The 26,945-nt window shown below is 42.9% G+C and overlaps 2 protein-coding genes and 2 long non-coding RNA genes across 5 annotated transcripts in view; 2 read left to right on the top strand and 2 right to left on the bottom strand.

Moving 5' to 3' along the window:
• The window catches only part of RETREG1 (reticulophagy regulator 1), a 46,738-nt gene extending 35,390 nt beyond the window's left edge, over nt 1–11,348 (bottom strand). The window contains exon 1 of one of the 2 annotated variants that reach the window (XM_083449553.1): nt 11,329–11,348. In XM_083449553.1, the coding sequence (XP_083305679.1) occupies nt 11,329–11,333 (5 nt within the window). In that variant the 5' untranslated portion in view covers nt 11,334–11,348. Of the gene's footprint in view, nt 1–7,324; nt 7,581–11,328 lie in introns of those variants that run through there. The other variant, XM_083449552.1, reaches the window with a different exon arrangement.
• On the top strand, nt 7,742–10,687 carry LOC310681647. The gene is made up of 2 exons (XR_014513441.1): nt 7,742–8,059; nt 10,107–10,687. It is a non-coding gene; the product is annotated as an uncharacterized lncRNA (long non-coding RNA).
• A 527-nt stretch (nt 11,349–11,875) lies between the features above and the next one.
• LOC310681719 lies at nt 11,876–12,635 on the top strand. Its single transcript, XR_014513547.1, has 2 exons — nt 11,876–12,420; nt 12,457–12,635. It is a non-coding gene; the product is annotated as an uncharacterized lncRNA (long non-coding RNA).
• A 394-nt stretch (nt 12,636–13,029) lies between these two features.
• Nucleotides 13,030–26,945, bottom strand: part of MYO10 (myosin X) — a 198,168-nt gene continuing 184,252 nt past the window's right edge. The window contains exons 33-41 of the mRNA XM_083449257.1: nt 26,590–26,747; nt 25,462–25,585; nt 23,830–24,127; nt 22,424–22,631; nt 21,432–21,568; nt 19,328–19,448; nt 16,764–17,219; nt 15,160–15,351; nt 13,030–14,096 (exon numbers count right to left, since the gene is read on the bottom strand). Of these exons, the coding sequence (XP_083305383.1) occupies nt 13,986–14,096; nt 15,160–15,351; nt 16,764–17,219; nt 19,328–19,448; nt 21,432–21,568; nt 22,424–22,631; nt 23,830–24,127; nt 25,462–25,585; nt 26,590–26,747 (1,805 nt within the window). The 3' untranslated portion in view covers nt 13,030–13,985. The remainder of the gene's footprint in view (nt 14,097–15,159; nt 15,352–16,763; nt 17,220–19,327; nt 19,449–21,431; nt 21,569–22,423; nt 22,632–23,829; nt 24,128–25,461; nt 25,586–26,589; nt 26,748–26,945) is intronic.

Here is a 26,945-nt window from a genome sequence, read left to right as displayed (position 1 = left end):
AGTGCTTGTGGAACACAGGGATGTTTTTTCTTTATTTTCTTTATGTTTATTAAGCTTACAAAAAGATAAATAAAATCACAGAGTAATCGAGTTACAAAAGCTAGAATACCAGCAATTTAAAATACAACTAATAAAATACGATTCAATAGAAAGCAGTCTGAAACAAGCCTTAGCTGGTAAAGTGTACTCTTAGCAACCAACATTATTTTCACCTTCACTGATAGTTCCTAGTCTGGGAGAACTCATTCACCCCCCAAAAAATGAGTTGCAAGGCTCCACCCAGACTGGAGCTGGTTTGCCTTCATGCACTCCAAACCCAGACCCCTGTCCAAATCTGCACAGCCTCCCTGGGACTAGTAGCTGGAAAAGAGCCAGCATTAACCAAGTAACCAACTAGGAAAGATCTTTAGGTCATGGAAGGTAGCTCAGTAAAAATGTCAACTCTGCATGCAGCAGCTGTGAAAAAGGGCAAATTCCGTATGAGGATCATTAGGAGAGGCTTGAAAACAGAACTGGCAGTACCAGAATGCTGTCGTACAATCTATGCACATGTGCATAATGCTGCTTGCCCTGCCTCCAAAAGCAGAGGAAGGTGCAGAAAAACACAACGAAGGTTATCAAGAGAATCAGCCCTATGAGGAAAAGCTAAAGCTTTCAGAATTTTTTTAAGCTGAGTGGGGAAAGCATACGTGGAAGGGTATAATGGAAGTTTGTATAATTATGCATCATGCAAAGAAAGACGAGAGTAAGAAGTCCATCTCTGAACACTGCAGAATGCAAAGAAACTGGTGGTCAGCAGGGTTAGAACAGTCAAAAGAATGTATTTCACATAATACAGTACTGGAATTCCCTGGCACAATAAGTGGTAATGGCCACCGGCTTAGATGGTTTTTAAAGATTAGACAAATCCACACAGGATAGGCCTATCAGTGGCTATTATCCAGTTTCAGAGGCAGTACGCCTCTCTATACCAGCAACTGGGAATACAAGCAAGAGTGGGTATTGCTTTCAAGCCCTGCATATGGGCTTAATGGAGGCATCGGCTGTGCTGCTGCTGAGAAGCAGGATGTGGAACTAGATTTTGGTCCGATCCAGCAAAGCTCTTATATTCTTATAGCTGTTTCATAAGAACAGAATAGTGCATAACTTGTCTCAGATGATGTTCCCATCCTGCACATGGTTAGGCTCCTTGAATCCCATTGATTTGAATGGAACTTATAGCAATGGCCTTTTCAAGTGTTCAGAACAAACTGCGATTCAGAATAGAGAGATGCTTGCTGATTTATTTATTTTAAAAAAACCTATAGAGCTTCTTGGGATAAAGAAATACATTCTGAAATGTTTATTGAATTAAGAGATACATGGAAATCCCTTGGCTAATGTTCTAAATTTAGCAACTTAAGCTACAATAGCTTTGTCCCTAATCTAATACTTATTGCTAGAGACAAGAATGATACAAACAACGTCACACGGCTACTTAGTTTCTGTAAAAGCTAGCACGTTCTCTGGTGAAGACATCAACCTCCTGCAAAAATGCATGTCATTTCAGTGACCTACTAGAGATGAACAAAAACAGAAATTAACAAGGAAAGCCTGGATTCTTACAAAATAGTCTGCCATCCAGATGCACTCAAAGGGTTCTGTACCCTCTCCCAATTCTGTTTCTATGTTCTAAATAACCCTCTTACAAAGATGCTTTTTATTTTAAAAAAAGGACCTGAGGGCTTAGTTACAAGCATTTCCATGTAATGCTCTAGTTAGCTTCTATAACTGTGAAGAGCTACTGTTCCCCCACCTCTCCTTTTTATTTCAATAGAAAAACATAACTGTTTTTGGGGATGTGGGGTGGGGATCAACTGGCTTCCTTACATCTAAGCCAGTAGTGAGGAACCTCTGGCCCATAGGCCTAATTAGTCAGTGATGCTGTTTCAGCCAAGCCACAACCACCTGCCTATCTGTGGGGCAAATAAATTTGTGGCTGGTCCAAAAGGGAGTTTGTGGGCACAGACTATCGTCTATCTGGTTAGCATTACCTAAAAGCCTTGTGCTCAGTGCTTTACAAATGGCAATGAACAGCAGATCATCAAGACTTACAAAGTGCTGTGCACCCACACTATTTGATTCAGATCCATGCAGGCAAAAATGGCTCACCTGGCTTCATTGTGATTTCAGGTGACTGACAAGTGTGTGGCATGATGATAGTAAGTATTTTTGTGGGTTAATAAGTTGCAAGGCTGTTACAGGAGAGGCAACATAGAAAGCACAAATCAAGACAAAAATGTGTAGATACTTCTAAGTATCCAGCTATAAGGCCGGACAATCCAAAGCTGCAAAAAAATAAACTTGGAACCTATTAAAAACCCAGAAGCATCACCTGTCTAATAAGCTTAAAAGCAAGTTTCTCAAGTTGTGCAGGTATTCATGGTTTGCACTGGTATATGGGATATAGTGAAACAAATGACAATATCAATGACCAACAGTAGAAAATAGGCAAACCAGAAGATTAATGTGTAAACAGAAGTAAGGCATGTTGAATTCAATGGGCCTCAATCCCCACTTTAAGTGCATAGCCCAAAAGAAAATAGAAGGACTAGATGTAAAGGGTTGACATCCATGAGATGAAATCAGGCTTGAAAATAGCCATTTGCCTGGTTACCCGTGGAAGGCAAAAACCACCTCCAGAAGGGACAGAAGCAATTTTACGTTTGCAGAGAATTGGATTTTTCTTCTCTTTGATCTCAGTGGTCCAGTTATGGACTGTTATGAAACCAGGAACTTCTAATTAACCTCAGCTTTGTGTTTACCTGAACAGGTAAAAACTAATTACTCACTTTGGAACAATCCAGGATCTTAAACCAATGAGGCTTTAAGAAACTGGTTTGTTCTGAAGCTGGTACCCATAGTTTCCTGAACAGATAAAATGGGAAACTATGGTTAATTAGAGACATCCTGGTTTAATTATAGCTCGCTGCAGAGAGCAGCAAAGGGGCTGAATGTGCAGGCAGAAGGCTCATGTATAACTTGGATAGCACTGTCCAAACACAGCCAGGGTGTCACAAACTTCTAATGTGTATATATTTGTTCTATCTGCACCGATATACCAGTCATATATTAAATGTATATACTACCCACTTAATAAAAAGAAAGAGGGTGGTTTAAAATAGATTTAAAACTACATCACCACAAGACTGCAGGGTGCTGAATAAAAGCAGAATTCTAAACAGATACCAGAAGTGGTACTGTAACATCAGATGTTAAAAAACTGTAGTGGGGAAATAAAAAGGTCCTTTCAGCACTGCTCAAAAACATCAGCATAGGCACTAAATAAGGCACACAACCCCCAGCTCAGTCAACACCAGCCCCCTGGGAAGATCCCAGACCATGTAGGTCTTTTATGTAGAAGCAGGCACAAGTACAACATCTAGTAGACTTATTTGTACAGCTGGTTGCAATACACAGGCCCAACAGGTTACGCTAAAAAATACCTAAAATACTTATTTTCTGGCAGTTCAGAGTCTACGTCTGTCACAAAGGATGGGAGGTCAACACACCCTAAACTGTACTTACTTAGGCAGCCTCAATTAACATACAGTACTAGGGAGCTTCAAATTAATCAAAGGACAAAGTGCTGCTAATGTTTTACACAATAATGAAGCTGCTGTCCAACTGAGGAGTACTAAAAAAGAAAAAGCTCTCAATATTTAATAAAACATTCTTATCCACTCTCCTCCATATGACTCCTCTTCTTTACATAGATAACATACTTACTGAAATATAAATTCTTCTGCTGCAGGGCCAGATTAAGACCTTTATAGCCCTAAGCACTGAAAAGGGTATAATCCCCCCATATGTTATTCAAAATAAAAAGCAGTACTAACCATAAAATAAAGATTTTTTCAAAATAACACAAAACTTACATGTATGCTGAAATGTACATGCATGTATGCCATGTGCAACCCATGACAGGAACTGATTTCCTTGCATTATTTCAATCTAGGAGAGTAGGATGCCCCTTGGTTCGGGTGGAGATAGGTAATAAAAAGAGAACAGAAAAATGGGGGAAGTGTGTAGTGTGCAAGGAAGTCCAACAAAATTCTGATTTTTCCTATAATAACTACTTCAATGTTTTTTTTAAAAAAATATATCAGATGTCAAACTCAAAAAATTCTCTCCCTTCTTTTGTTGCTAAGTAGTTCTGTGGTACATGAGCACTAGAAGGTGTGTGTGTGAATCTTCAAGCAACTCAAGTTAGTGCTTTATTTAATCTCAAAATCTGAATCTACATTTGGGACACTGTATTAATGCAATTATACATCCTAGTCCATTGAGTATTTAACTCGGTAATGAAAAGCAATGACCCTAGGAATGTTCTCTTCAAGCCAGTGTAGGGGGGAAAGTATCTCAGTTTCAGATGCCATTTGAAGAAAAAAAGCACATGCTTCTTGTTTGGAAAAACACTAGAGGGCTAAAGGTTAAAACAAGAAGTTACCTATAGCACAGGGTTGGTAACACAGAGAAACAGAAAAACTAAAGAATGGGAGAAATGACAGAGATTGGTTTGGGCACCAGGAAAATAATGAGTATGAAGAATCTACTGAAAAAGAACAATTTCAAGCATAAAGCCAGCAGGCTGGCAGTCCAGTGCCAATCCATGACAAGAGAGTGGGAGAAACAGACTGTGCAATTTGGGGTGCTGTCACTCTGCTTTTTGTCAACTTTGCAGAATCACAAGGCAACCACTATGCCCTAAATGGCCTCGGTCCAGTATACCTGAAGGAGCGTCTCCACCCCCATCGTTCTACCCGGACACTGAGATCCAGCACCGAGGGCCTTCTGGCAGTTCCCTCACTGCGAGAAGCCAAGTTACAGGGAACCAGGCAGAGGGCCTTCTCGGTGTGGCGCCCTCCCTGTGGAACGCCCTCCCACCAGATGCCAAAGAGAACAACAACTACCAGACTTTTAGAAGACATCTGAAGGCAGCCCTGTTTAGGGAAGCTTTTAATGTTTGATGTATCACAGTATTTTAATATTCTTTTGGAAGCTGCCCAGAGTGGCTGGGGAAGCCCAGCCAGATGGGCGGGGTATAAATAATAAATTATTATTATTATAAGATTATATGCTCTACTTTATGGGCACTTCCTGGTCACCTTGCCACATCTGCGCCCCACCTTCCTTTCAAACATTCTTTGGGAGCCTTTGATGCTCCCTGGCATCATCCAGCCACAGCTGATTCATCTTCACTTTCTGCAACACATGTCTCACAAAGCCCACTTCGTGGCCACTAGCACTGCTTTACCCTCAGTGAGTGGTACCCCCATCACACTCCACCCCACCCCGGATCATTAATTCTTTCCATGGGTTTCCTTTCCCATGCTTTTCTGTAGGAATCATTTTGTGGCAACACCCAACAAACCAAAAGGAGCCTCTTTCAAAGCGAACACAGTTAAGAAGCGCTCGATTTAAATAGAAATACCAAGGATGGCAGAGCTCGATTTCTGCATCCTGGGGCTCAAATCTACCTGTATGACATACACCTTCTGATAAAGAATGCTCCCTTCTCCATCTCTACCCATTGTGGAGATAAAAACCACATCAGCGTGGAGATAAAAATAAAATATATATTTATTCAATTTGCATGAGATAATTTATTCAATTTGCTGAAATTAAAAGCACTTCCTCCCACAGCACAGGTAATTAACTTATGGGATTCCAGTGCAGGATGAGCTTTACAGGATTAGGTAGTGTTATGTACTGAGTTGAATAGGATCGAAACTGCAGCAGTCTGATTGGTCCTAGAACAATAGGATCCAAATCGCAGCAGTCTGATTGGTCCTAGAACAATAGGATTCAGAATGCATCAGTCTGATTGGTCCTAGAACAAGGCAGCAGTCTGATTGGTTGGCAGGAACCACCCAATCATGCTCCAGATATAAGTGAATCCACAACCTGATTGGCTTACAGTAGAATTCCAGAATTAGCCAATCATGTGCAGCCCATTGTGTAAATAATGTATATAAAGCAGAAAGGTCAGAGGAGTCCCAAGGAAACAGAGCGGCAGTGAGGCCCATAGAGCAGGAGGGGCCAGCAGGAGAGGCAGAATCAGTAAATACAGAGAGGACCCACGAGGCCGAAAGGACACTGGAACCAGAACCACGACTGAGCGAGCCGGTTGCGCCAGACCAAACAGGCCCATCACAGCCAGCATCCTTGGAACACGAGCCAGAACCTGAACCCCGGACCGGGGAACACCACAGGCCGCAACGTACACGTAGGCCGCCGGCGTACCTCGAGGACTATGAATGTGACCTCCCGGGCAGGACTGGAACTTAGAGGGGAGGGGTGTTATGTACTGAGTTGAATAGGATCGAAACTGCAGCAGTCTGATTGGTCCTAGAACAATAGGATCCAAATCGCAGCAGTCTGATTGGTCCTAGAACAATAGGATTCAGAATGCATCAGTCTGATTGGTCCTAGAACAAGGCAGCAGTCTGATTGGTTGGCAGGAACCACCCAATCATGCTCCAGATATAAGTGAATCCACAACCTGATTGGCTTACAGTAGAATTCCAGAATTAGCCAATCATGTGCAGCCCATTGTGTAAATAATGTATATAAAGCAGATACTTTGAGGGGACTCTCATTCATTCCTCCTCGCCACTATGAGCTGAATAAAGAGCATGAAATCACTTTGCGACTCTGAGTATATTTCAGGTAGATTCATGGAGAGCAAGCACACCTAACAGGCATTCACAAGGCTAGCAAAGCAAAGGCACAGTGCTCAGAGAAGGATGCTTCTTCAGTACCAGGCATCAGAGAGAGAGGGAGGGAGACAGGAAGGAAGATAGATAGATAGATAAATAAATAATAATATAAATATATATTAATATACCCCGCCCATCTGGCTGGGTTTCCCAAGCCACTCTGGAGAGAGGGACAGGGGCCAGTGTTGCCCGCAGCAGCCCTGACTATCATTCAAGGCTTGAAAACAACTGGTTGAAAACAACTGACAGAGAGAAACGGCGTGGGGTGGCGATATTTTGCTTTCACGCCCCTCTCAGGAAACGTCTGAACGGGCGCTGCTAGTTTAGAAGCCAGCGGCCTGGGCCTTTTACAGCAGGCACTTTGCCCATGCTCAGGTGCACCCTTTCCCCCCTCCTCACAGCTCATTTGCACGTTTTGCAAAGCCCAGGAGCGGAGGGCGAGGGTGAGCCGAGGCTCAATTGAGGTGGGGGAAAAGAACGAATGAAAGGGGCACGCATATATATGTGTGTGTTTCGGGAGGGGGGTCTATAGGATTAGCGCAGTGGCTGCGCGTCTCTCTCACCAGAAGATCAGGTTGGCGCAGAGGAAGGCGGCCAAAGCGCAGAACGGCCTCTTCCAAGTCGCCGCCTCCCGCCCGCTGACGGGCTTCTCCTCACAGCCCCCGTCCTCGTCCTCCTCCGCCAGCCGTTCCCAGTCCAGGCGACCCGGCGCCGCCACCTGCTCCTTCTCGTCAGCCATCTCGGTCGGGGCGGCTGACCAAACACCAGAACCGAGATGAGGAGGCGAGCCGGCTGGGCGGAGTTTGTGTACATCCGGGTACCAGGCACGCCCGCACGCCCCGCCTTCTCGGCTGCCGCAGACCAACCAGGAGCTTCCGACGCGGCTGGGCGGCGCCGGCGATTGGTTAGCTTGGAGAGAGAGAGAGAGAGAGAGAGAGAGAGAAAAAGCAGCGGCGAGCGCGCAGAAGCCGGCGGGAGAGCGCGCGCGCTGTGGCGGGAGTGGGGGGGGGGAGGTGAAAGGAGGAGAAGCTGGGCGTGGCGAGGCGGCGCGAGCGGAGTATAAATCTCAAGAGGCGTGGCGCGTGCGCAGTGGGTGAGTGGCGGTTTAGAATGTTGGGAGGCGCCGTTGGGCGTTTGGAAAAACAGAATAAAAGCCGGGGACGAAGCTGCGCCTCACGCGCTGGAAAGGCGATAAGGGTGGGTGTTTTATGATTTATACCACTACCTTTCTGGAAAATGCTTTCGGTGCTTTATAAGTTCCCCTTTAGAGAGGGAGAAAAGGAGTCGCTGAGGGAAATGTACGATTCCATTATTATTATTATTACTATTAAGCTTTATGTATTTGTTTATTTATTTATACCTTGCTTTTTTCCCTGACAGGGACTCAGAATGGCTTACAGATAAAAATATAAACAGCTACATACCCTCCAGCATTTCTCTGATGAAAATAGGGATGTGCTATTATATATATATATATATATATATATATATATATATATATATATCAATTTTTTTAAAAGAATGCTTTCCCATAATTCTAATTTTATTATACCCCATCTGTCTGACAGGGTTGCCCCAGCCGCTCTGGGCAGCTTCAGTCAAGGTACCATGGTACAGTCAAACCTCGGAACTGGAACGCAATCCGTTCTGGAAGGACATTTGACTTCGGAAATGTTCCAAGTTCTGAGGCGCGGCTTCCAATTGGTTCTTGAACCGAAGCATTTACTTCCGGGTTTTCGATGTTTGGGAATTGAAACATTCGGCAACGGAGCAGTTTGAGAACTGAGGATTGACTGTACAGTGGTACCTTGGTTTTCAAACTTAATCCGTTCCAGAAGTCTGTTCCAAAAGCAAAGCGTTCCAAAACCAAAGCATGCTTTCCCATAGAAAGGAATGCAAAGCGGATTAATCCGTTCCAGACTTTTAAAAACAATTCCTGAAACAGCAATTTAACATGGATTTTACTAACATGGATTTTACTATCTAAAGAGACCACTGATCCATAAAATGAAATGTACTGTACTATAAAATAAATAAGACAGTATTGTACTGTAGATGATAATTTTTTTTTTAAAAAAAAATTCTTATCTGCACTGATGATAGTCACTGTTTGGACAGGGGGCTTTTATCCATTTCTCAAGAGGCATGTCACACAATCAACACAGTCACAAAAACAAATTAACCAAAAAAAATCTCAAAAACAAAAACCCAAAATAAATAGCAAAAATAAAAGCACCAAACTTAATCCCTTCCGGAAGTCCATTTGACTTCCAAATGTTCGAAAACCAAGGCACAGCTTCTGATTGGTGCAGGTTCCCTGGAAACAATAGCCGACAACCACATTGAATGTTTGGCTTCTGAAAAACGTTGGAAAACCGGAACACTTCTGGGTTTTTGGCGTTTAGGAACCGAGGTGTTTGAGTACAAAGGTACCACTGTATATATAAAACATAATACAGGGCTGCCTTCAGATAACTTCTAAAGGTTATATAGTTATTTACCTCCTTGGCTTGATGGTCACATAACTCCATACCCACCAACATTTCTCCAGTGAAAATAGGTAAGTCCTAAGGCAAAGCAGGACGTTCCAGGATCAAATCAGAAACTGGGGCAGCTTCTGTAAATCCAGGACTATCCCTGGGTCTGCAGCTAAGTGTTAATTTCAGGTCAGTTTTTTAAACCTCCTTAAAAACTACTCATAGAGGCTGTCAGGCATGCTGGAGGCATGCACCATACAGTGGTATCTCTGGTTACGTACTTAATTCGTTCCGGAGGTCTGTTCTTAACCTGAAACTGTTCTTAACCTGAAGCACCACTTTAGCTAATGGGGCCTCCTGCTGCCACCGCGCCGCCAAAGCACGATTTCTGTTCTCATCCTGAAGCAAAGTTCTTAACCCGAGGTATTATTTCTGGGTTAGCGGAGTCTGTAACCTGAAGTGTATGTAACCTGAAGCGTATGTAACCCGAGGTACCACTGTATAAGAGTTTTTCAACAAAGGTTAGTAAAAGAGAAAGGTCCCTTCCCCACTGCTTGTTAAGAAGCAGGTATGGATAAATTCTCTTTTCTGTCTGATCAGTGAAGAAAAAGGGCTCATTCTCCTCCACTCCACTTCTTATTACTATTGAAGGGAATAATAAGGTGAAGGGGCAGCAGAAGGCATTTTGCCCAGGCCCTCTTAAACCTGGTGGTGCCACTTTTGTCCTTGAAACTGTCTCAGATGAGTGATCTTGTTTTGCCTCTGTTAATCTAACTCTGCTTACAAGGTCAGTTATTTTAAACAACAATGTTCCAAACTAAGCAAAATAAATAATGGTGGTTTTTTTTGTTTTTTTTAAAATGGTCAGACCCAAGGAATGGAAGCTCGAAGAGTTGGGAACTGGAGGACCCTGAGGAGGACCCTACCCCAGGATGGGAGAGGTAGAATCAGGACCCAGATAAGTGCCTGATTCTGGGGACGGGTCCTGTGGCCTGGAGGATGGAGATCAGGATCCAAGGAGTGTGGTCCCTCCAACACTAGACACCCCTACCCTAACACCTATTGTCACGGAGCTGCTCCAGTGCCTCTTCCTGCCAGTGAGGCACCTTCCCTTTGTGAGGTTACAGAGAGTAAGACTAATACTGGGCGAGCACCGAGTCCACCTCTGTCTCTATGGAGACGATAACACCGTTGAAAACAAACTTTGTGGAGTTAACCCACTCAAAGGAGTGCCTGTTTACTTGCTTGGTCTTGTGACTCCGGCCACTTACTGTGCAAATACAGTTGTGTCCACCTCAGTCTTCTAAAGGAGGGTGCAGGGGCATGTTGATCGTTGTATCAATGTCTTAGCATGCACTGAACCTCTTCTGTACCTGCTGAACCATATACTCTGGTGTTTGCCTTATGTACCAATCTGATTTGAGCATTAAAGCCTTTGGCAGAACTACAGCTGGGAGCTGAGAGTTCTTCATCCAGTAGTGATGGGCCAGGGCAGTTTGAATTTCCAAGCTCACCATTTTGATGGGTTCTCTTTCAGCCACACGGACGTTCTGAAATGCTGAGCCCAGGATTAGAGAAGCAGTAGAATATTCAGAACCAACAGTTACTGGCAGTTATCAAAACTTCCTCTGTGGATTACTTACTTAGTCCATTTCTATCCCATCTTTCTTCCATCGCAGAATTCAAGACAGAATGCATGGGTTCACCAGGCAGTCTCCTATTCATGTATTGATTGATGCAGACCCCCTTAGCTTTAGCAAGATATATTGGGTTGTACTAAAGCTGTGGGACAAATTCTGAATGTTTCCTTTGAACAGTTCCTCCGAATCTTCATCTGATAAAAATAAGGACATTTTGGACTCTTTAAGACTCCTTTTTAAAGTAGTCTGAAATATCAATTCAATAAAGTACTGAAAAGTTTTAAATAGACTAGTCATTTTCCAGTTCTTCCTTGGGGTGGGGCTTTCCTATACTTTTTCTACTCTCCTCAATTAGCAGTCAGGCTGAACTAAATCACACTAATTAATTCCCACTCATAACCAGTTTCTCACACTCCACACATTACTTTCCCTGTTGTCTTGTTTGCTTACCTCATTTCCCATCTTCTGTAGCTCCATTGTATGTATTATATAGTATTAGATATTTGTCTATCCCCAAGGCTCCGAACACTTTGTACCTGAAGGTGGACTATTTGCAATTTCCTTCTATGTCTTTGGTCACATGCTGGAGGTCACCTGGACAGACCTCAAATTCAGTCACAACTTGGCACATCCTACTTTCAAAGTGAACCTAGTGGGCTGTGCAGCATCCTTTAAGATTCCTCTGTCTCTATGGAGACCAGAACCCTAACATTGTGACGTTAGAAGAGGCAGGATCCCTTAAAAGGCACAGCTCTTTTAGTGTAAGGAGGCGTGTTCTGTGCAGATAAAGTGCTGTTGGAAAATGGAATCTTAACGACTAAAAGTTTTAAATAGACTAGTAAATCTCCAGGTCTTCCTTTGCACCACATCCTGATAATGTGCAACCAGCAGTACTGCATATATTGTCCTACTTTTCCCCCTAACAAAACATTAGATAGTGTCTTTGCTGAGTTTCATGAGAGCTCATATCTTGCTTTTTTTTCTTCCTTTGGGACAGCGCTTTCTTTCCCTGCCTTCTGAACCAACATAAATGGGCCTCTTCACAGGTCAGGATGGGGGACTGTGATTTGGTCCAGCCTTCTGGAGGTTGTGACCAGTGGAGTTACAGCATAGCTGCAGCACCCAAAACTTCAAACTGATGAAAGCTGGCAACAGCAAGACTATTTGCATCCAATTCCCTCCCTCTTTGCACATGCAGAAAAGGATCAATCTTAAACCCAGTAGCTTCAGCATGACACCAGTTGTTTCAGTGACAGATGCAGACACTGTTCTAAGGACCCACAGTAATTGGACTGATACACAGCATAGCTACTTGGGAGTTGAAATTAGACCCATCACAAGGTAAGGAGGAATGAATAACCTACGACCATGGGGTCCCCCCCCACCGTTGCCAGATTTCTGTAGCAAGCAGGCACATTCCCCAAGGTCTTTGAAAGCCCCTATGATTAAAGAATTGCAGTGCCTTTGGGCTCCCTAGTGAAGAAGCTTTGTACTTTTCCAGACAGGTTTAAGGAGCTGGATGTTTTGCTAGTGGTTCTGACAGTGAAGGTAGAGCTATAGTTCCTTCTGAAAAATGAGTGCAGGCTGTGCTTCACAGTGCTTTTTGAATTTGATATTTCATGTGATTGTATCATTTGAGTTGTAGACTTTGTCCTGTTCAACTAGGTTTTGTAATAAACAGTCTGTTTTTGATTCTCATTGTGATGCACCTTGAAAAAGCAGCATATAAATACAATGCACAGAGATTTGAAGCTTCAGTGTCTGCCCTCTCTGTCTAAGTTACAAATTCAGTCTTTAAAATAATGGTTGCCCTGTAGATTAACTATATTTTGCAAATCAAACATGGTTAGAAGAATGCACTTGTAAGGGCAATGACAGCTTGTTATTCCATAGTACATAGAACCTATGAAGAATATGTGTGAAATACCCCATAGGTTGTGGATAGTTTTCTCTCCTTCTCAAAACTGGCAATTTAGCCTAATTTAGAACTTTCCAGTTTTCTGCTGCCATTCAATTAGCACATGGAAAAATTTGAGAGGGGCATGCACAACATTAAGTAAGATATATCACAATTTTTCTGTTTAATTTACTTCTTTTATAGTATGTTCTGCATTCGGCAAGTTCCAAGTAGCATACCACAAGACCACAAGATTAATATTTTAAAAGAAATGTTTAATATCTTAAGAAACCCAACTGTATAAACTGAAGACATATGATTGAATATTGCGCAGATAATGGCAATTCTGTATTAAGGGCAGTCTATAAATATAGTGTCTTTCAAACTACACGTTATGTATAATACAGCAGAGGTACAGAAATGCAGGTGTGTTACATACAGATGTAACAAAGAATGAAAAATTATCTAGAAGAAAATACAAAAATTATGAAAACCCCCAAATTTGTTAATAAAACTGGCTTATAAAGAAACTCAACATTTGGGACAACTATAGCTCTGGACTATTAAAATGTACAGAAAGACTGTTTACACCATTGCACATTATTATTCCCTTTTACTTTTAAAATATTGTGAAACGTGGAATAAAATTAGAGTTGACCCGAGTCATATGCATGCACACATATGAAAAAAAAAGGGGGGGGGGAATACAGCATTGCTATTAAAGTCCCTACGGGAAGCCGCCTGCAGCATTCCAACCAAGATGCTCTCTTTCCCTCCTCATGTAAGAACCAGCCAGTTAGTTAGTGCAAGATGGCTGCAAATTAAGGAGAAGCTAATTCAAAGTGGTTTATTACAAAACACAACCCCTCTGATAATCACAAATCAATGCAAGTTGGTTTTAAAACATTTTAAGGCACTTCTCACTGCTCAGAAAGCAGTGCATTAAGTTAAGGCATACATTATGTTATCTAGAGGTAACAAAGCTTTAGAAGGCTTGAAGCATGCTAGCCAACAAGTTTATGGGACTATGCAAGTGGCTTGTTGTTATTTCTAAGCTCGTCGAACACCACGCGCTGAATAAAGATTCTCCTAGAATCACGGTTTTGATTGTAGCCTGAGAGGTGACTCCAGTCACCATTTTTTGAGAAACTCAACGGGTTGGCGGTGATATGTTCCAAAAGGACAGAACAGAAAGTTTCTCTCTCTGGTTTCACCTGGAGCTGCCTTGACTTCCATGACTACTCACTGATCGAGAGGTGCTATAGCGTTTTTTCACAATCATGCTGATGTAGGCTTTCATCAGTTTGGCAATGTCAACAACCTACCAAGACAATAACAATGCAAAACCAGTTAATGCACACTTCAGGCAATGGTCTTTGGTGTTGTGAAGAGCATATTTATGAGATTTTACCTCCCGGCAATGTGATGTGGTATACTCTAGGAATAGTTGGTACCCTGTTTCTTTTAGATTAGTTCTAATTTTATAAATTGTCACAGAAAAAATCAGCTTGGCTGTAACACAGCCTATAGTTAAACATACATTTTGTTGAAATCAGCCAGCCTTTGGGTAGTCAATGAAAATAGTGTGGCAAAGGTAACTCTACCCAGCAAGCTATAAAATTGAATGGCCAATAGTCACATGACTAGAATTTACAAAACTGTATGTACACCTTAAAAAAATTATAACCAAATGTTGGCAGGGCTGGTAGTCATACTAAGAAAATTAGGCTAGCAATTTATTATTGTGAAAAACCTATACTATTGGGTGCAATTTCTGAAGACTGTTCAGCTGTCTTTAAATAGCTAAACTAAATACAATTTGCAAATGTTTATCTTTTATTTTGAAGAAAATAAAAGTACACTTCCAGGCTGGACCTATACAAGATTACTTGGAGGTAAGTCTCACTGAGATTTGCTCCCAAATAAGAATACAATTCTAATCCCATTTACCTGGGAGGAAACCCCACTGATTTTAATAGGACTTACTTCAGAGTAGACCTGAATAGATTCAGTGGGACTTCAGCAACATTACTCTGTATGGAACTGTAACCCACAGAGCTCAAGATCGCCAATTTGAAAATCCTACAGAACTTCACTTTTGAAGAAGAGCGAAGGTGCACACAAGCCTAACTCAAGTTTCCTATTGCCTCAGTCTAATGCATGCTTACTGGGAAGCAAGTCCCACTGAGTTCAGTGGAGCTTGATCCCAAATAAGCATGCGTAGGATTGCAGTTGAAGATTTTAATCCTGATGTGAAATTGTGCAGGCGAAAGTATCATGGAAGGCTTTCTATTTCTGAATCCTGGCACAGTGGATTCAGTTTATTCATCCTGCTTATTTTAAAAACAAGGAAAGCAGAACTGAATGACTAGTTCCTTTCTTACCTCAAGTGTTCCAAAAAGCAGCTCTCTCTCATCCACAACAATCTTGTAGACATTAGCAAGGGGAGCACCAAAGGAGAGGATGTGCTCATACTGAAATATTTCTAAAGGCCTTCCCTCTCCGCGTTTGTAGACAGAAACTGCATCAGCACTGACACCCAACCAAAGTTCCTGAGGGAAGCCCCCTTCTTTACACTGGGGAAAAATAATGTCAAGGTGAATGGTAGAAAACAGAAATGATGATTCCAAAAATGCAATTTAAAATTATACATTTTTACAGTATTTCTTTTAGCATACATTGCCCTTTTCTCACTGAACATGTTTAGTGAGGTAAATTATTCTGGGAGTAATCTGCCTGAGCCTACACAATTATTTCCATTGTCAGAGGAGAGATCTGAACATGTTTCAAAGGACTAAATTAAACACTCACCTTTGGGCCACAACTGGTTTAGAAAGGATGTGCAATTAACTATTGCAGACTATGCTCCTCTTATCATTTCCTACATATGAAGTCCGATTCCTTGCAGAGACAAATCTAAACCTAAATCACTTCGGACATTTAGCTACTACTGTTAATCCACAAAAAACACATCTAATGCTTGAACTGTGTGGGGAAATGCGGCCCTTAAGATGGGAAGTAGCTGAGTGGATGGGTTAGATGTTCCTCAGATTCATATACACACACTAATGTTTTACTGTTCTGTTTCCTGGCCTCTTAAGCACAGCAGCCGTTGCCAATTCCTCAGTGTAAAATGGATAATCTGGGATGTGGGTGCAGATTAAAGTAGGGTCTAATAATGTCGCGAATGTTCAGTTCCTTAAAGCAGGGGAGGAGCTGACACTCTCTTATGCAGTTCCTGAGGCAGAAGGGGGATTTGGGTGTGTGCAGGCTCGCAGGTGAAATTCCACAGCCGTAACCCTTTTCTCAGGTTCTAATCAAAACCTAGACAGCATCTTAAAAAGCAGAGACATCACCTTGCCAACAAAAATCTGTATAGTTAAAGCTATGGTTTTCCCAGTAGTGATGTATGGAAGTGAGAGCTGGGCCATAAAGAATTGATGCTTTTGAATTATGGTGCTGGAGGAGACTCTTGAGAGTCCCATGGACTATAAGAAGATTAAACCTATCAATTCTGAAGGAAATCAGCCCTGAGTGCTCACTGGAAGGACAGATCCTGAAGCTGAGACTCCAATACTTTGGCCACCTCATGAGAAGAGAAGACTCCCTGGAAAAGACCCTGATGTTGGGAAAGATGGAGGGCACAAGGAGAAGGGGATGACAGAGGATGAGATGGTTGGACAGTGTTCTCGAAGCTACCAGCATGAGTTTGACCAAACTGCGGCAGGCAGTAGAAGACAGGAGTGCCTGGCATGCTCTGGTCCATGGGGTCACGAAGAGTCTGACATGACTAAACAACAACAACAAATCAAAACCTACATACCCTCACCTGTAAAACATTCAGCAGGAGAAGACAGACAAATTTGCAAACCCATAGAACATAACCATACAAGATGCGTTATACTACAAATTGTTTAGCTGTAGTTTCTTTTTATTTAGTCTAATGATTTTGCTGTCAGCAACGCCCATGGGATTTTGGTATACTCACCTCCACATCAAAGAGTGTGGACCCATAGCCAGGCCACTCCTTAATCAAACTCATGTACTTGATCATCGCTTGCTCTTGGTTCATTCCTTGCAGTTTTTTCCATTTATCAATCACATTAGTCCTGGCTGCGAAAATTTCCTCTTTGACCCACATATCAAGCATCTGATCCTCTTCCATCTTCTGCCTGCTGATGGAACTGCTGCGGAAACTCCTCCTCAGGGTTCCTTCTAGAAAATTGGCCCGCTTCCTCTCTATCCTCTCCGCAGCGGTAAATGTTTTAGTGGACTGGATAATACGGGACGTGAGCCTCTGCAGTGGGTAGACTTCTTCCATTTCTGGCATAGTGATATTGGATGAAGTGTAGTCTCCTTGTAGGTATTGGAGCCGCAAGGCAGCAAGGACCTGGAGGGCTTCTTCAGGAGCTGGATAATGTCCTCTAATCACTGCTTCATGTGCCTAATGGAAAAAAAGGAAAAAGGCATTTACAGGCATGCAGCATAACATTCTAAATCCTAAATTTGCTGCTGTAGCACAGTGGTAATAAAACTGAACTGTGCACCAAGAAGGCTCTAGTTTCAATCTTGTTTCACCCATAATCTCGCTAGGTGGCCTCGGTCAAGCCACTACCTCACAGCCTCAGTGCTCCCTCCACAAAAAAACACCCCAGAACAAGGAAGGCAATATTTGCCTTACAGAGATTTTGTAAAGTTTAAAACAAAGTAACATATGTGAGATGCGTTGCAGGCCTTTAAGTAGTACAGTGAAACCTCAGTTGCCGAATGCTTTGGAAGCTGAACAATTTGGAACCCAAACGCCAACAACCCGGAAGTGAATGCTTCTGTTTTCGAATGATTTTTGGAAGACGAACGGCTTCCTTGGTGCGTTTTTTCATTTTCCCCCATTGTCTTTGAGGCCAGCCCATTGATCTTTGGTTTTCAAACTTTTCGGAAGACGGAACAGTCTTCCGGAATGGATTAAGGTTGAAAACTAAGGACCCACTGTATACAAGTATGTTTTATGTACATTATTTATATGTTTTTGCTTCTTGAAAAAGGAGGAAATACATATGAACAAGCTTCTTCCACTAGGGTACCTTTGGCAAAGCATAAAGAGTGCTTAAATGAAGAGAACCACTAGAGGGCACCCCAGGCAGCATCTCCTCCAGGGAACGAACAAACTTATAAATACTTGCAAGCCTAAAGTTGGCTTTGGTATTGTTGCATTATAAAGGGTTAAGTATCATTTAATTGACCATAAGTACACATGCAATTGTTTGATACAGATGTGACAAAGGAAAATGAATAAAACTCAAAATGACAAAAAAGTTGTAGACATAATTGCAAAATAATCAGCCTGCCAAGTTTTATGATAGGTCATGCAAAGCTTCTGGGGGAAATTGTTTCTAATCCATGAATGTTTCATGAAATAAAAACATTTTTACTTTAGGTTCTGATGGTGCTTGGCTGTTTTCAACTTTATATGGCAGGAATCCTGGGAGGTTGTTTGGATATAACTCCTCCAGAAGATACAGTGACAGGGAAAGTGATATAGCTACTTGCTACAAGTAATTCTCATGAATAATTACAAACTGCATGGAACATATATACCCATTTAAAAAAGGTAAAGGGACCCCTGACCATTAGGTCCAGTCATGACCGACTCTGGGGTTGCAGCGCTCATCTCACTTTATTGGCCGAGGGAGCCAGCGTACAGCTTCCGGGTCATGTGGCCAGCATGACTAAGCCGCTTCTGGCGAACCAGAGCAGTGCACAGAAACACAGTTTACCTTTCCGCCAGAGCGGTACCTATTTATCTACTTGTTTTGACGTGCTTTCGAACTGCTAGGTTGGCAGGAGCTGGGACCGAGGAACGGGAGCTCACCCCGCCACGGGGATTCAAACCGCCAACCTTCTGATCGGCAAGTCCTGGGCTCTTTGGTTTAACCCACAGCGCCACCCGCGTCCCTATACCCATTTTACTGATGGGCAAATGACGTGGGATATAGGGGACAGTACAGTACATTAACTATGGAAGATGCAGTGATAGCCTTGAAAGGATATTAGACAAATCTATGAGGATAGAGGCTATACACAGCTACTAGTCATGATGGCTATATGCTGTCTCCAGCATCAGAGGCACCATGCCTCCAAAATCAGTTGTGCAGCAACAATGGCAGGAGAACAGGGCCTCTGCTCCTGTGCCCTGCTTGTGGGCATCTCACAGGCATCTGATTGGCTGCTGTGGGAAAATGGACACTGAACAAGATCAGATGCAGCAGGGCTCTTAATTTGTAGTGATGTAATGATCATGGCTTGCGAAACATGGCTGAGGAAGTCAGGAATGAGCACCACCAGGCTCCCCTCTCTCCTTGGTGATCTGCCTCAATCCAGGTCCATTTAAACCAGGAGATCCTTGTTACGTCAGGTAGGTGTCAATCAAAGCAGCTTGCCTCTTTGATTTGAATGGAGTCTCTCTCCCTCTCCCTCTGTGTGTGTGTGTGTGTGTGTGTGTCTCACATCACTTACTCTTCCCCAAAGTATAACAACCTTATTTCCTCTCCGTACCTGCTCAAACATGAATGCAAATTCCACACTATCTTTTGGCACATGCTCCGTGTCCAGGAAGCAGTAGAGCTTGAAGTAAAATTTCCATGCTGTATTCTCACCTTCTGAAGCAGCACCAAGCCTGGGAAAACACAAATACTCGGCAGTTTGAGTACAAATAATCAAATATAAACTGACACTAAAATCTAAAAGCTGTATTTAAGATGAGAGTTGAAACTTTTGCTATGTGGAACATGTGGATTTGGTAATCAGGATCTTAATCTATGGCTCAAATATCAACTTCCATGAACACCACTTTATACATTCAGCAAAATCAAATAGTCAAATGTTACTAATGGGTTCAGGCTGTAGAGTTGGAGTTGCATGTTTGAATGTAACCCCATGGTGTGTGCACTAGCCTATCAGATTACAAAAAATGTACAAACTCTGTCCCACTTCATGATGGAGGTGCTCAAGATCAAGCAGGATTCAGGCATATTTAGTGGAATTGCAAAACTGCAGGGATATTTTAGATTAAAATGATTAGGAAAACTGATGAGATCACAAATTGCAAACTAGAGACAGATCCTTTGGTTATTCTATTAGGAAAGTTAAGGAGGAAGTACCTCCCCCCCAAAAGACAAAATAATGGTGGCAAAAACTTTAGCTGCAGCAAGAATGGTAATGTCCAAATATGGGGGGGGGGGGGGAAGAGGCTACAAAATAATGAGAACAGGTTATTTGACACAGGATCAATGTTTAAAATATTGCATTATTATTATTATTTATTAAAAAAAAGCTCTGGAGAGGATCATTAGACAAGCAACAAGCAAACAAAACCCCAATGGCACATATATCCCAGCCAAAGAACTGCATTTTGCAAAAGATGAAACACAGAGAATTGGGAGGATTGGGGAGCCTCTGCTGGGGCCAAAGGATGTACTGTATATGATGACACTGCTGCCCATGGGCATCAATGTTGGCGATGCCAACTCTAATGTTATTTTTCAGTCTGTAGGCAGGTTTTTGTTTCTTTAATCAGCCTATGGCATCTAGCATTACGGAGCTGGCTCAGAACAACTGGTGGTCAAGAGAGCAAGGTCATGGATTGCTGTCTCACAGTTGACGTCCTAACCAGGATAATACAAGGAATCAAAACCCACAGAAGAAATTTGATTTGTGGGTAAAAACTTTAGCTGAAGCAAATACATAAGGTAAAGGGACCCCTGACCATTAGGTCCATTTGTGGCCGACTCTGGGGTTGCGGCACTCATCTTGCTTTACTGGCCGAGGGAGCCGGCGTACAGCTTCCGGGTCATGTGGCCAGCATGACTAAGCCACTTCTGGCGAACCAGAGCAGCGCATGGAAACGCCATTTACCTTCCCGCCGGAGCGGCACCTATTTATCTACTTGCACTTTGACGTGCTTTTGAACTGCTAGGTTGGCAGGAGCAGGGACCGAGCAACAGGAGCTCACCTCATTGCGGGGATTCGAACCGCTGACCTTCTGATCAGCAAGTCCTAGGCTCTGTAGTTTAACCCACAGTGCCACCCGCGTCCCTTAACACATAAAGTACTGGATGCAAATTTGAAGCAGGTTTAAAACCCGGTCCACCTGCCCGTTAACAAAATATAAAACAGGGCCGCTAGAGAAATGGGAAGGAGAAAGTATTGGGGACGCTCTTTCTACTATTTGCCACAATTGCAGTAACCAGCTTTGCACAAATATCAGTTTCAGCAGCAGTGTTAGGAGACAGATGAACTTTAAGCTGCCACTGAGATTCTGGGGAAACTACCTGTGCAAATGCGTTGTGACTAGTTCCTTTGTTAGAGACGTACCAATTGTGGAAAATCATAAAGAAGAAAAGGCTTGGACTGAAGACGAAGTCCAAGGGGAGGGAGGGTTGCAGGTGGTAAGGCCGAAGAGAGGAAATTTTAGGACAGCACAACACAAGTACCACAATGAATAGTGATGAAATCATTCCCAGGCTTACAAGCGCTTCATTAATCCCTCTTTGCAGGAGAGGGCAGTGGACGGGGAGATGCCATTGATTCACGAAAGGGAAATTTAAAAGGCTGCGGTTAGGGCTTTTAATTGCTTACTTATTAGGAGAGGCACACTCACTTTTCAAACTTTGCCAAGACATCAGCCACAACGGTCCTGCTTTCAATGGCTTTATCTGTAGTTCCATTGTATTCAAACAAGGCAAACATATTTCTGCTGTCTTCCATGGCCAGACCCCGAATTAACTTTTCAACAACCTAGTAGACAAAAACCAAAAACGAGACAAAGAATGTTAGACCATAAAAGGTAAAAGCATCAATTAGCCACACTGAAGGCTAAAGTACAAATTATGTTCAAAAGCATATGAACATCTATTTTTTTCATTGCACTTGCTTTTGTTTTTAACTTTCAACAGTCAACATTTCACATTCCAGGCTCTTTCTTGATACAGCATTTCCAGATTATAGACTTCACATTTTTAAGTTGGCTAGAAACATCAATAACTATTGGAAGATACACATATAGTACAGATTGACTATTCTTCCTTAGAATGTCCAACAACTGGCATACTGCAAAGTTTCTGCTCTTCAACTAAAAGTAGCCAAGCATAATCATAAAACCAAATGCGTAATATCAGTAAAAGCATAGACAGAACTACATCCAACCCAAAGCAAATTACTGTTACGTCTGCTATACCACATTTCTCTCTCATACTGTTCCTCATATTTGGAATAGTTGGTCCTGCACTGTGATTTGCATGTCTGTACAAATCAAAACAATTAGGGTCTCCTAATACATTTCTACACAATGAAAAATAGGCAACATTCATAAACACTGCGTTTTACCCAGAGTAGATCCACTGAAATTAATAAACATTACTCAGTTGGGCCCATTAATTTCAAAAGACCTTCTCTGAGTAAAATGTCATTGCCAGCACCCTATATGCTTCTGCATCTCAGAAGACAGATCACTGACTAAAATTATATGGTTATTAGTAAGTCACACGAAACTTTGAATTAAAGTTCAATAGGCCACAAACGCACTGCACAAAATGGCGGACCCTCCACACCCTGAAGCTCAACCCAGGCAATCCAGTCCAAGCCTCATCTTACCTCGCCAGCAGTGGTGTGGGAGTTTATGGTGATCTTACAGGATCCGCCGCCATGACAGTAGACGGTGGATGTCATCTCTTGTCTGTTGATCAAGGCTTCAATTTCATCCCGGGATGGCACAAACTCTCTGCCTTTGGTTTTTTTCAGCGATTCATAAATGAAGAGGGCGTACTTCTCCATTTCTGTGCCTGGAAACTGGTCACGTACCCTGTGAGGGGAAACCCTGTGATTTAATTGCTCCATGTTTTGTTTTCTTGAATGTGGTGATTAGAAAAGCATTTAAGAGGCAATGGTGGGAGCATTCAGCCCAAGCAACTACTGTTGTGGTTGTGAGACCATTTTCACCAACCCTCTACATTGGTACCTCATTTTTCAAACGCCTCCGTAGTCGAACGTTTCGGAATTCGAATGCCGAAAACCCGGAAGTAAGTGCCTCAGTTTTCGAACGTGCCTCAGAAGTCGAATAGAAAATGTGGCTTCCATTTTAAGTTTTCCATTTTGAGGCTTCTGCTTCCAGGCATTTCGGACCTCGAAAACCAAGGCACCACCGTATATCAAAAGCCTCCACCACCACCCCATGAATAGATCATTCTCGCAAGCAAGGTGGTTGCATAGAAAGCTCCTTTGTATTGACATCTTATATTTGCAGGCATGTTGATGGTGGATAACTGCACCCTGTCTCTGCCTTGTGCTGTTCCAACCTCCCAGAGTCACAGTTCTTCTTTCCCTCAAGCTCTGGGCAGGAGACTGCATATGACTCTCAGCTTGGTTACATTTCTCTTATCTGGCGTCTTTTCAGTCCAGCTCTTCTCTGCACTGAGTTCTGACTCAGCTGGCCTCAGATTTGGCCCAGCGTTCCAATCTTGGGAGATACAGCCTCTCCTCTCTGCTTCCATCTCTGCTTCCTTTGAGTCTCTCTCCTGCTTTGCACTTTCATTCTCCCTCTCTCTGCCCTACCTGCCCTTGCTGGCCATTCCCTTATGTGGTGTGGCTTTCTGAGGTCCAATCAGTCCTACAACTGTCTCCCATCACCTCCTCCAAGATGCATTAGTTTCCAGTGTTTGCTTGATGGGCCAATGGCAGAAATTCCTGACATCTGCGGAACCTGCTGAGCCCTGCTCTTACTCCCAACTCTAAGGGTGTTTAGGGATCTGTCCCTGTCCACAACACACCTCTCTCCAGGATACAATAGTGAACCCAACATGAACTTAGAGGCAGGCTGTATACCCAGTTCAACGGCACACCACATGACCACTTTTCTCTCCAAGGTCAGCTCCTGCAGATCACACCACTCAGTTAGCTCTATGGGTCAAATAAAACAAGCTGTAGAAGTTTCCTACCCTTGTACCTTCAAACTATTGCATGGCCCACCCCCATTGTGTGCAATCATCCATAGCTCTGCTTACCTTTTTAGGTGGAACTTCAGGTATCTGAGAATCCCGCGGCTTGGCAGAAACATGCAGCTCATGCAAGTGAGGATCTGCCAGCTGTACAGATTGCCAACGCTCCCCGGATTAGGCATTTTGCTGGTCTGCTTGATCAGCTGGCAGTAGAGCTCATCGCGCAAAGGCCGTAAATCATGCCCCGTCTGCAGAATACCCTGAATAATAGGAATAGGGTCTGACACGGACTCAAGTTGCTGCAGAGAATTAAAGATCTTGATAGCTTCATCCTGGAGGGTGGTGTAGCCTTTGTCTTTTAGCACTGGAAAACAGAACATGGAAGTACATCTCGCTGCTCAGACAATCAAACTATTGTCGTAATTCACATGGGGCAAGCTTCTGAAACAGTATGTCTCAACAGGTGTGTTTACAAAGCTCCCATTTTCTTCTTATACTGGAACAATTAAGAGACATAGTTTGCACAGATGTCCGAATGTCTACCCTTATTCCTTTTTTCCTCCTTTCTTGGAATTGGGTTATTTGGTCAAATATTTGGGTATCAATGGTTTTGCATCAAATTATTTATGTTATCTGCAGTATCATTTACTGTTGCTTGGCTTTTTATTCTGAAGCTGCATTAACTGTTTTAAGATTTTGCCTATGTTTTATTTGTATACTTCTAAGGTTTAATTTTTTTTGGTGATCTGTCCAGAGATGGAGAGGGAGGTATAAAAATCATATAAATAAATTAATTTGGAGCGGGGAGCAGTGGGCTGCAAAGTGACTGTGTCTGGCTCCTGGACATTGTGGCCAACACTGTATTATTCCACACTGGTGAAGCCACTGCCTCCCTCTGCAGCTAAGCTAGGCGAGCGCTAGCTTCCTCATAACCTCAGTCAGGCTTCCTGGACTTCCTCGTGAAGTGTATGAATGAACCAGCCCCATGCAGTTGGGTTCCAATGTTTATTTCCCTCTTGGTTTCACATTGCCCTTTCCTGCTTAGAATACTGATGGCGAAGGAGAATTGGGAAGAGGTACAGAAACCATAAAGAAGGCTGATCGCCGAAGAATTGATGCTTTTAAATTATGGTGCTGGAGGAGACTCTTGAGAGTCCCATGGACTGCAAGAAGATCAAACGTATCCATTCTTAAGGAAATCAGCCCTGAGTGCTCACTGGAAGGACAGATCCTGAAGCTGAGGCTCCAATACTTTGGCCACCTCATGGGAAGAGAAAACTCCCTGGAAAAGACCCTGATGTTGGGAAAGATGGAGGGCACAAGGAGACGGGGACGACAGAGGACGAGATGGTTGGACAGTGTTCTCAAAGCTACCAGCATGAGTTTGACCAAACTGCGGGAGGCAGTGGAAGACAGGAGTGCCTGGCGTGCTCTGGTCCATGGGATCGGATGAAGAGTCGGACACGACTAAACAACAACAACAGAAACCAGGAGTATGATTTGGAGTGATGAGTTGGGAACAGCACTTGGCAGTTGCTGGCAACCTCTTTTGGTTAAATATAGCAGCAAACTGATGAGAATATTACTGTTAAGGTGATGAGCGAAGGAGCCAAGGCATCTCATCTTCATGAAACTGTCCCAAGGCAAAGGTGGCTTTGCAAAGGGAAGGGAATGGTCTCGAGTGTCCGAAGGACTTACCGTTCAGGTTGATGTCCCCATATGGAAGTGGCAATAGTGGGGAATGCAGTGGGTGCTGTGTATAGCGAAGAATCGGGTTCCTCTTATAGATCTGCTCAACAACTTCGGGGTTCAGGCAGTTCTCCTGTGTAAATAGCAAGATTATTCACTGGCTGAGGATGAAAAACAAGCCTCCACTGAATGCTTGTGGAAGGTCAACAGCTCAAAAGGGAAATGGTTCTACCAGAAAAAGCTGACTTGTTTTGGAGCGGAATATAAACTTCAGGAAAAAGCATGCCACCCACCCACCCATGACCATTTAAGTATTTTTAGATATTAATAATGCTTTTAAATGTGTTACATTTTAATTTAATTTTATTTGTATTGCCCTGAGCTCCTCTGGGATGAAACGGAGGATGAAAATTGGAAAAAATAACAGCCATCACCTCCAATTTAGAAGAGTTATAACCCACTAAAATAAACACTGTGCACCCTAAAAATCACAATAAAATGCATAAGAACCGAGAGCTAAAAACAAACCAACAAACCAGAGTAACATTAAACCATTTGTAGCAGCATAGTGCAAAGCTAAAAGAATCCAATATCATGAGAAAATAGGAACACGTTGACCAGTTAGTTGCCTAGAGGCTGAGATAAAGTCTACTGTGCTTGTTAAGGCTGCTGCCTGGTATCATGGGCCCAATTCACAAACAGAACAGAATGAAACAAAGATCCGGAACTCTCTCGATTTTTGTTTTATTTTCGAGTCATAAATATGCAGAGCAGCATGAGCACCTCTTTGTTGTAGTACAAATGTCACTACCATTCTCGTATTCCTCCACCTCCTATTGCAAGTGGGAACTGCAACAAAATGTTGCAGCATGGAATGTTCTTGTTCAGGGTTCTAGCCAGTCAGCAATAGCTCTTTCAGGATATACCACCCTCCCGGTTCTTGTTCTGCCTCCCCCTGGCCTCTGCCACTGAGCAATTACAATCCTCATTGGAGTTTTCCCCACAACACTTAATAGGTTTCTTCTTCAAACAAATGCCTCAGTTTTGGAACATTTAGCAATTCTCTTTCTTTATGAGTGGGAAATAATGTGGTTGATTGTCTTCTGGAAGCGTATTTTTCCAAGACCACGAGCCTACCTTAATGTCTTGAATAAGCTGCTGGGTGGGGGTGTCTATGGGTGCTTTTGTGTCTATCACATTCTGGATAGCACTTGACCAGCGAGTGGCTTCGTTGAGAAGTTTGGTATAGAGGCGGTAGCAGTGCTTGCGCCCGTACACGGTCACATTCCAGTAACCTGAGGCAAGAGTAAATAAGAAAACACCTTGTTAATCTGATTTACTCAAACTATTAATAGACAAGTGGTGAAGGTGAGCTGTCAAAAATCATAACAGCAACAGTGGGTGACTCAAAGGAGTGCAGTTCATAAGTCTGATCTGCAGGCTTATTAATGTTTATAGTATACTGCTTTCTTGAAGTAACCTGATATACTGTA

The sequence above is a fragment of the Podarcis tiliguerta genome (genome assembly GCF_965153285.1).
Source record: "Podarcis tiliguerta genome assembly, chromosome: 7".
Lineage (NCBI taxonomy): Eukaryota > Metazoa > Chordata > Lepidosauria > Squamata > Lacertidae > Podarcis > Podarcis tiliguerta.
Note: the sequence above shows the minus strand (reverse complement) of the source record. Positions and strands in the feature narration are given on the sequence as shown.